This window comes from Alnus glutinosa, chromosome 1 (genome assembly GCF_958979055.1).
Source record: "Alnus glutinosa chromosome 1, dhAlnGlut1.1, whole genome shotgun sequence".
NCBI classification, from domain to species: domain Eukaryota; kingdom Viridiplantae; phylum Streptophyta; class Magnoliopsida; order Fagales; family Betulaceae; genus Alnus; species Alnus glutinosa.
In genome coordinates this window covers 46,883,801-46,893,295 of record NC_084886.1, presented here as the reverse complement: position 1 = coordinate 46,893,295, position 9,495 = coordinate 46,883,801, and the positions used below count along the sequence as shown (strand labels likewise).

Below are 9,495 nucleotides of genomic sequence, written 5' to 3'. Positions count from 1 at the left end.
TAAAAAGTTATAATATTTCATTATTCCATTTAATCAATTTTCTTGTCTTTTTCAGAAGTAATGAAAAGATTATTTCAAATAACAATACAATAAAAAAGTGTACACTTTAACATCCCATGAAATTGAACCATAAAAATTGTATTTCTCACACAATGAAATGAGCTAGTGGACCCCTTTTTTATTTATTTTTTCTTTTTTTCTCTTTTGTGCGGTGTGGGGCGGGGCGGGGACCCGCATTTTTTAAAAGGCTAAACCCGCAACCCGCTCCGCCCCGCAAAAATTTCTCAAATTAAGACCCTAACCCGCAAAAAAACTTGAAAACTCAGTCCTCTGCGGGGCGGGGATTGCGGATTGCGGATTTTGCACACCCCTAACTACAACTTCATTGTCAATATCCCCCAAACTACTAATTATGTCAATCTCTCCCTTTAAACTACTGAAAAATATCAATGTCATGCTTAATGACAAAAATACCATTCATAAAATTATTAAAAAAAAATCTAAAATAACAAAAAAATAATACAAAAATAAAAAAGTGTTTTTTTTTTTTTTTGTTTTTTGTTTTTTAATTATCAGTTACTTTTTCGTTTGTTTTTTTTAATCTTTTCATTATTTTTCCTTTTTTAAATTTTTGTTCTTTTTTTAAATTTTTTTCTTTCGTTTTTTTCTTTATTTTTTTAATTTGATTTTTCAAAAGTTTTTTTTTTTCGAATTTATAAAAGACAATTTTGTGTTATTAGAAAAATTATGGTAATTTTTGTCTTTTTGTTGGTTTTAGGGGAGACATTGACATGTTTTGATAGTTTGAGGGGGTACATTAACATAATTGGTTTTTCTTTTCTTTTTTTCTTTTCTTTTTTTTAATTTGATTTTTCAATTTTTTTTTTTTTTCGAATTTATAAAGACAATTTTGTGTTATTAAAAAAAATTGTGGTAATTTTTGTCTCTTTGTTAGTCTTAGGGGAGACATTGACATGTTTTGGTAGTTTGAGGAGAGGCATTGATACAATTGGTAGTTTGGGAGAACATGATAATTGAGTGGTAGTTTGAGAAAAATATGTGTTTTTTTTCCCTTTGAGAAACTTCTAAAAATTTTATGTATTTTTTTTTTAGAATAAATCATCTAAAGTTAGTATTTACCCCGCTAAAAAAGCCTTTTCTTTTTAACTAAAATTCTAATTCCACCACTATTCAGAATTATATATGTGTAAGCACAAAATAATGTATATATTCCTAACGAGTATTGTGATATACTACATTTTTATTCCATAATTATCTCACATTGCTGATGTGGAAGTTTCAACTAACCCTTTATTATTTTTAGGTTTTTTGCTTGGAGTGATGGAGTCAAAAATTTAACCTTTAAATCCGTTAAAAAAAAAAATAAAAAAAAATACTCTCAGGTTTTTTGTTATATATATTTCATTAATGATTGCCCCTCAAAATAAAAATCCTAAAAATAATGAAGTCCAGCTTAGTTAAAGTTGAATTCCTAAATCTGTCCCCTGATTGCATGCCAAACCGAGATCAACTAAACGTAATGAGCTCAGAACATCTCAATCCAGCCGTCCAGTTGCTGCTGTCATGTCGGTTCAGCCCCATGCATGTCAACCTTTTAAGAATTTGGATTCATCACGATTTCCCGTATGTAAATCCCATATATATAATTGTTCGACCAGTCCAAACGACATATACAATCTCACCAGGCTTACGTCGTGGAGTTCAATATATATATATAATTGCCATTTATTCCCTAAAATAGAAATACCCAACAGCAATGGCGTGTAGCCCGCAGGATAAACTCCCGCTGTAGGAATTTATCCCAATTAAGGGAAGATTGAAAGGTCATGCATTGGGAAGGCAAACAGTCTACAGGGGAAGACACATTGGACTTGGAACTTGGCACAATATTCTTCTTCTAATAGTCTATAATTATCTGTTTGAAATGCGAAGAATTTATGTAGGTGATTGTGAGAGACCATTTATAGAATCTATCTGACCAAATAAAAATTTATCCGGTCAAGTAGGTCTCATAAGTGGTCTCTCACAATCACTTACGTGTCCAAATTTCTTATATTTTGAGTAAATAATTGTAGATGATGATTATCAAAAATTTATACACGCGCTTATTTAATTTTTGATTTAATGAAATGAAAACCTTGGCAAATTAATGTTGATCATGAATGGCGGCATGCATGGCATGGCATGTGAGATATTCGAGGATGTTCGTAGGTAGGTACGTGGCAGCCGACATTATCTCTTGTATTATGGGATTATATATATTTGTTCATGTCATTATCCGAACTAACGTTCTCATATCGATCTCCTGGTCGGCGAAGAAGAAGCAAGAGAATACCAACGGTAATAGCAATAGAGTGAATTAATAATAAACCCTATATATATATATCAACCATCAAAAACAGCCAAGTTGTGACCTTTTCTTTTTTTAACCACCTTCAATCTCTCTCTCCTATCTCTCCTCTCGCCCATTTATAACCATCTCTCTCTTTCCTTCTTTCAACAACCCTTTCCCTTAAAAGTTCATGTCCACGCATTGCGTATACGTAGGGCATTCTTTTTGCTCTCAAGAAATATTGCTTATTTTCTCCGAATTGAAGAAATTTAGCATTGCATGCCTAGCTAGCTAGCTAGCTTATTCCTTCTTCCTTTTTTCTGCAAATATAATATAGATCATCGATAAAGGTGACACAGAGATCAAGATGGGTCGTGTTAAACTGGAGATAAAGAGAATAGAAAACAACACGAATCGACAAGTTACTTTCTCAAAGCGAAGAAATGGACTCATTAAGAAGGCATACGAGCTTTCCATCCTATGTGACATTGATATTGCTCTTATCATGTTCTCTCCCTCCGGTCGTCTTAGCCACTTCTCCGGCAAAAGAAGGTGCTAGCTAGCTATATATATATACCACATTTTTCAGATTATCCACCTTTCTTTTCTTTTCTTTTTTTGGCTTATATATGTTTGAATTGAGATTAATCAACTTGCTAACAGCAATTCACTAAATTTCTTTGGATCGAGTAATTGTTACGCAGAATTCAATAATTTCCCAAACCGCATGCTCTCAGCTCATGAAATATTTCCAGAAATTGTTGTCGATCACCAAAAACTTGTGCGCGTTCCAAGCATTTTCGTGATGAATATATGGACTAGTTGTTACACCATGCACCGGCGAAGGTGGTGGAAAATGATGGAATTAGTTTGAATTTGTAATAAATGGTGTGCAAGAAGCAATTGAAAATGAATATTTCTGTGGTTTATATTAATTAATGGTAGTTCAAGAACATTATTTCTTGAAGTGTAAGGGGAGAAAAAAGAAGAAAAATGTATTCCTATGATTATCCGTGAACACATTACTCTTGATATATAACTTAATTTAATCTCTAATAACTTGTAGGGCGCCCAAACTATGTAAATGACAAAGTTTTTCTCTAAAGTGAGTTGGGAGAATTTCTTCAGCCCAATATATTAAATTGTTGACGCATGTTCTTCAACCACGTGATTCTCACATGTACACATGCTTTAAGAACAAATGCCAGTTTATAGAAATTGAATTGAAAGAATTCATTCAGCTTAGTTTGGAGAAAAACTTGTCGCTAACTATTTAAATTCTCAAACTAAATAGATGATTTAAATTCATTAGAAATAATTTCACACACGATCACTTGTCACCCTTTTCTTCAAATTTAGTTTAGCTAATTAACCTTCTCAAGCAACCTATAAAAAGTGCCTTCGACTAGAAAGCCATGCATTTGGAGGTGATCCTTCACATCATCCTTGGCAAATGTTGATTTATTTATTTATTATTTTTCTTTCTTGGATTTTTAGCTAGTCTTTTTTAATGTATGGATCATGGAAAATGGTAGCTAATGGACTAGAAGCCTAGACCTCTCTACCTCGTCCTATCTTTCCCAAAATGTCATATTACAATGCACTTCTTTTTAGTGTTTCATAATATTGTTGATTTCATCTCACTGATGACTGATGGATAATTAACTAACCATGATTTATTGCTACGAGTTTGTTGATTTGTGTGTGAATGTTTACATGCATTTAATTTCCTTTGAATTTCTGGCCTAAAGTTATAAGATTTGCCATGATAATTTTGTTTTTGTTTGAAATCAGGATCGAGGATGTGTTTACTCGTTTCCTCAATCTCCCTGACCAAGAAAGAGAACAGTATGCATGCTTTTCAGAATTGTGATTTAATTTACACTTGCTTCCTTTTTAATTGGCTAGCTTGTTAATTTGATCAACTTAATTCGTTGATTTATTTGTTGCAGAGCTGTTGTTGGGAAAGGCAGGCATTGGTATTCTCTCAAATCCTTTTCCTTCTGTTAATCTTTTTCAAATGGGAAACTACTTTTAGTCCTCTGCCTCTATCACTCTTGTTGCAATGTCTTTTCAATCTTTTAAATTTGATTAATGTGCTCTACTCATTTATCATTAGGGTTGCAATGTCTCATTTCCACCCTCAAAATGACAAAAATATCTTGCATTAAAAAAACAAAAAAAAAAATATATTTTTTTTTTGAAAAAAAAAAAGTATAAAAAAAATGTTGTTGGGTATTTTTTTTTGTTTTTTGTGAATTTTTTACTTTATAGAGGGTATTATTGTCATTTTTGGTTGGGAAGGAGGACACTGCAACCCATAGAAAGATTGAAGGGACATTACAAATTGGGTGATAAATTGAAAACGGTAAGTGTAGTTTCCGTATTTAAATCTTTGTTATGTGTGGCACAATCGGATATATAATAACTCATTAATTTCCCTTTTGCAGTGACATCCAAAACAAAGAGGTAATTAAGACAACGTTTTTCTAGTGTTCAAATTTGTCGTTTTTCTAATGTTAGGAAGACAAGACACTCTTTGTGAAAAATTCAAGATAAATATTGATGAAACTTTAGTGTTGTACTGCAGCAGTATTTGCTTAGGACCTTACAGCAACTAAGGGGTGAAAACGACATCGCTCTTCAAATTGCCAAGTTTGTCACGACCCTCTCTCTAATCTCATTTTGTGCATATAATTTTTAAAGAATGATATTTGAATGATCTAAATGCTTTTCTCTGTCTTTCCCCCCCCACTAATGATATGCATTACCGATGCTTCAAAAAAGTCCTGCTGCTGTTAACTCCAACATTGAGGTAAGACAGAGATATATTGTGAATTCCCCCCCTCTCCCCAACCAAAAAAAAAAAAAAAAAAAGGATTTTTGACTTTTGTTAATCTTTCTTATTCTAGGAACTCCAACAGGAAATTGTTAGATTACAGCAGCAACTCCAAATGGCTGAAGAACAGATTAGGTCCTCTAAAAGTTTGGGAATAAAAGCTTTTGTTCTAATACTATATTTTTAGTTAAAATAATTTTCTTCAGTGCTATGAAAATAGGGTATATGAGCCTGACCCACTGAAGATCACATCCAACAGAGAGATAGAATCCTGTGAGAAAAATCTTGTTGACACCATGGCGCGTGTCATGCAGAGAAAGGTTGGTAAGCTGTGTTTATTTGTTGCAGACAAAAAAAAAAAAATAATAAATAAATTAATTGTTCCTAATATTTGATCTAAACTCCCCATTTTTATCAAACGTTTTGTAGGAATATTTGCTGAACAACCAGTTATCAACTTATGATCCATCCAGTATGCAGGTAATTAAGCCAGAGAAAAGTTTAATAGGAGTAATATTTATGAAATAATTAGCATAAATGAATTTTGAGTTTTCTTGGATTAATAGCAAGGAATGCCGGCCTCTTTCGCGAATGAAGTCGTCAGTTGGTTGCCCGATGGTGGTCACAGCCATGGACACATTTTTGAAGCATCTACTTCTCTGAATCAACTTAGGTAAGCTACAATATTCGAGACTAGCCCTTTAAAGCATGCTCTACAAAGATCTATGTTTCTTAATTATATGTTTAAACTCCTCAGTTGTCACTTTAAAATCTATGTTGATGATCGATGACCATTCTTCAATCCTATTTATAGTTTCTTTCATGACAGAAAGATCAATTCAAAACACCACCTTATTCTCTCTTCAATTCTAAATTAATTCGCTAGGATGTAACATGCGCATTGTGTTAGGTATTAGGGGTGTGCATCGAAGGTGGCAGTGTCGGAAACGTTTGCGATGATTATTTACTATATCTTAATTGTCAAATTGACAAAGGGTGGCTATGAAATATAGCAAATTAGCAAAAATAATCCGTCCTTTGTTACAAGGATTTTCTAACCTACTTTATTCCTCTCCCATTCAAGATTTACTGCTTTCATACTCGTATCAAACTCATTTCAATTCGATAAAATCTAATTAAGACAGTGATTTATGATAAGGGTCATAGGATTTCTTGGTACGGGTATTAATTATATGACTGTGACATGTGACAATTGAGGTTTGGAATGAAAAGAATGTAAACACAAAATTTGAGACTGGTATTAAACTACAAAAACAGGTGATTAAACATAAGATATGTTTTGTTCTATAGTTTAAGCCCAATACTAGGATTCTAGGGGCACTCTTTTGTGGATAAATTCAGCATCGGAGCACCATATCAAATGATTTTAGACTTACATTTAACAGGGAGCTATCATCGACGGTATATGATCCGTTTCCTCAAGGAACCAACTCGAACGCGGATCCACGAAGCATGAGTGACGGAAGCCTCTCAGCGTGGTCTCAGGGGTACAACTCAACGGGGAACCACTCCACCGCCCTCTTGTCACCGACTTTATTCCCCCAAATCCAGGTTTTTTATTTTATTTTACGTTTACTTCTTGCAATTTATAAAAACAATAGTTGGTAACGGATTGGCAAAGGGCCCTTTGTTTTTGGGTCGTGTTGCAAAAGGACTTCGAAATAGTCCACAGGCTGCTCCGGCCCAGCATTAAACTCATGGCTTGGGGTTAGCCCATCTGTATGTATGTGTATTGGGGTTGTAACATCTGACTTGCCTTTGGCCTTTTCAGCCCACAATTTTTCTTAAGAAAATGATTTCTCTTATGGTTTTTTCAAAGGTTTGTCCTACTAAACAAAATCTCTTTCACCAAGTAATAACCGGACTAACTTTCAAAACACCCATTTTTTTTGGGGGGGGTACTTTTTGAGTTTGTAGTGTGCAATTAAGTCTAAGAAAACCTTTTTGATGTTGCCAACAGCACGGAATGGTGGGGTCAGACATGTCGGAGATGATGCCACCTGAGCACGTGGAGATCCACATAAACGGCTCGCACATTCATGTTGACAACGATGGTGCAAATTATGAGAGCGAAGTCTCTCGTTTGAACGGGCAATAACACCAAGATTTTGTGGAGTTGTTATTGGCACGTGACACCAGAGTACGTTGGCGTTTGAGCGGCTTGGAGGAAGAGGAAGAGGATGAGGATGAGTACTACTGAAGTAGGGTTGTATGATTACGATATTATGCATATAAAAGGTATATATATTTATGTAGTAGTGCTTATGAAGGTTTGTATGAAAGCTCGAACATAAAGAAAAGAAGGGTTTGTATGAAAATATATCAGAATTTTGGGTGTTTTGTACATAGTCAAACATGTACTAGTGCTTGCGGACATAATTCTCCATTTATCTGAGAATTTTCAATGTGTAACAAATTACTTAACCATTTTTATGTAAAATGTCAGAATCTTCTAAGTTACTTATTAAGCATTTTCTGCTTTTTTTTTGGGTCTTTCATGTATGATTAAATTATGAACACTAATTACAGGGAAACCGGTGTCCAAAGAACAATGATAAATCTAATCCGTACATAATAGCTGCTATGATTGGATATGTAGGTGGCTTAGAAGGATAAGGATTAATTCTTTGCAATTGAGGATTCTTAAAATTTTCCCTACTACTTAGAATCGGGCAGGGGCTGTGAGAGGGCCTCAATGAGCTCTCCTCCTCCTTAGCATTGTGCCCATCCGAGCAAGTTGTTAGGGGATCGGAGGGAGTCCTACTCACATCCTTCTCTAAGAAAAAAATAAAATCACGTTTTAACTGCTGATGAAAGCATTAGAATATTCAATAAACAGGGGCGAAACTAGAATTTTAAGAGACGGGAAAAAACCAAAAATATAACGCTAGGCCGTTGCTTGTTGGGAGAAAAACGTTTGGGGATAAAACTATGGGGGGTCCATTTCATAAAATACTTTAAATTTAGCAAAAAATTTAGAAATTTTGTGACATTTTTCAAATTTTGGAGGGCCCCGTACCCCTCAAGGCTTGCGGCTAGGAAGGGTTCCACAAGCATGCCCTTATTCAAGAAATATTTTACATGTATAATTCTATAAATCCCACATATATTTGAAAATTAAATAGTTGAGCTTTTATTATATTAGTATTTTATCAATTTATTATATTTTGAATACTGATGTGATAAATTGTAATTGAGATTTAAAATTTTCTATTAAATAGAAGGAAAAATCAAAATTAGTTCTTAGGTTTTCTTGTGATTTTAATTTAGTTTTTAGGTTTTTATTTACGACAATTAGGTCATTAAATTTTATCTGAGCTTTAAATAGGTCTCGATCTCCGTCAACTTAGCGTCCAATTAATTGACAGAGTATCACATCAAACTACTAAATTGATGACACATGTGACTCATATATAATACATAGACGTATATAAAGTGAAACTTCTCCTCATAGCCGGCCGCCGCACCTTTTTTATTTTTAGATTTTAATTTTATTTTATTTAAAATAAAATTATTATTTATGGTAAATTTGCTTAGTCATGGATCAAATAATTGGCGCATGTGAAACATGAGTCATGTATCATCGACTTAATAGTCTGATATCAATTAATTAGACAACAAGTTATGAATACGTATCTGAAATTAAAGTAAAACATTAAGACTTAATTATTGAAATTAAAAAAGAAATTAAAATCTCAACCAGTTTTGTTTTTTTCTCACAATATTTAGTATACGAGAGTACTCTTTATTAACGGGAGTTATATCGTAAATAGTGAGGCATGTGTGGTACAGCTTGGAGACTGCCTTCAGTTACCAAAATCTTGATTATTTGCATCTGTCTACTTCTTGGTCAACTCTGACACATTGCCAAGGTCAACAGTCCATGTTATACTTGGACATAATTATATCATACAAATTAAGTAGGTTAATTGTACTTCAAAATCTTGACACTATAAGATTCCATGAGTCAATCAGCCATTTTGATAATTTTGTGTCTCTAATTAAAACAGATAGAATAAAATTGAAGGTACGTTGTTATATATAAAAGAAGAGAAATTGAAAGAAAGAACAAAGTTAATTTAATATCATATAAGAAAGAAAAATAAAAGAAGAAACATAAATTAAACACACTTCACTTTTGATAATATGCATGTTTGATATTAATTAAACTCGGATATTCTTCTACGTTCTATTATTATTATTATTATTATTATTATTATTATTATGAATTATAAGATCGATAGTCTTCGTACAGAAAGAAAATATTATTTCTAACCTAATT

General features: G+C 33.1%; 1 protein-coding gene across 1 annotated transcript; it reads left to right on the top strand.

Annotated features, from left to right (window-relative positions):
• The first annotated feature begins 2,720 nt into the window (after positions 1–2,720).
• LOC133866575 (agamous-like MADS-box protein AGL104) lies at positions 2,721–7,398 on the top strand. Its single transcript, XM_062303175.1, has 12 exons — positions 2,721–2,905; positions 4,148–4,201; positions 4,306–4,332; positions 4,804–4,822; positions 4,944–5,008; positions 5,141–5,168; positions 5,266–5,327; positions 5,413–5,512; positions 5,622–5,672; positions 5,759–5,865; positions 6,599–6,764; positions 7,174–7,398. Exons 1-12 carry the CDS (start codon positions 2,721–2,723, stop codon positions 7,309–7,311), a joined length of 1,002 nt encoding a protein of 333 aa, XP_062159159.1. The 3' UTR covers positions 7,312–7,398.
• The last annotated feature ends 2,097 nt before the right edge of the window (positions 7,399–9,495 follow it).

What these genes read in the sequence shown, in the direction of transcription:
- LOC133866575 (XM_062303175.1), top strand. Translation starts at nt 2,721, where the DNA reads ATGGGTCGTGTTAAACTGGAGATAAAGAGAATAGAAAACAACACGAAT. An exon ending in CTGTTAACTCCAACATTGAG is followed by an intron (nt 5,169 to 5,265) that starts GTAAGACAGAGA and finishes TTCTTATTCTAG; the next exon opens with GAACTCCAACAGGAAATTGT. An exon ending in ATGATCCATCCAGTATGCAG is followed by an intron (nt 5,673 to 5,758) that starts GTAATTAAGCCA and finishes TTGGATTAATAG; the next exon opens with CAAGGAATGCCGGCCTCTTT.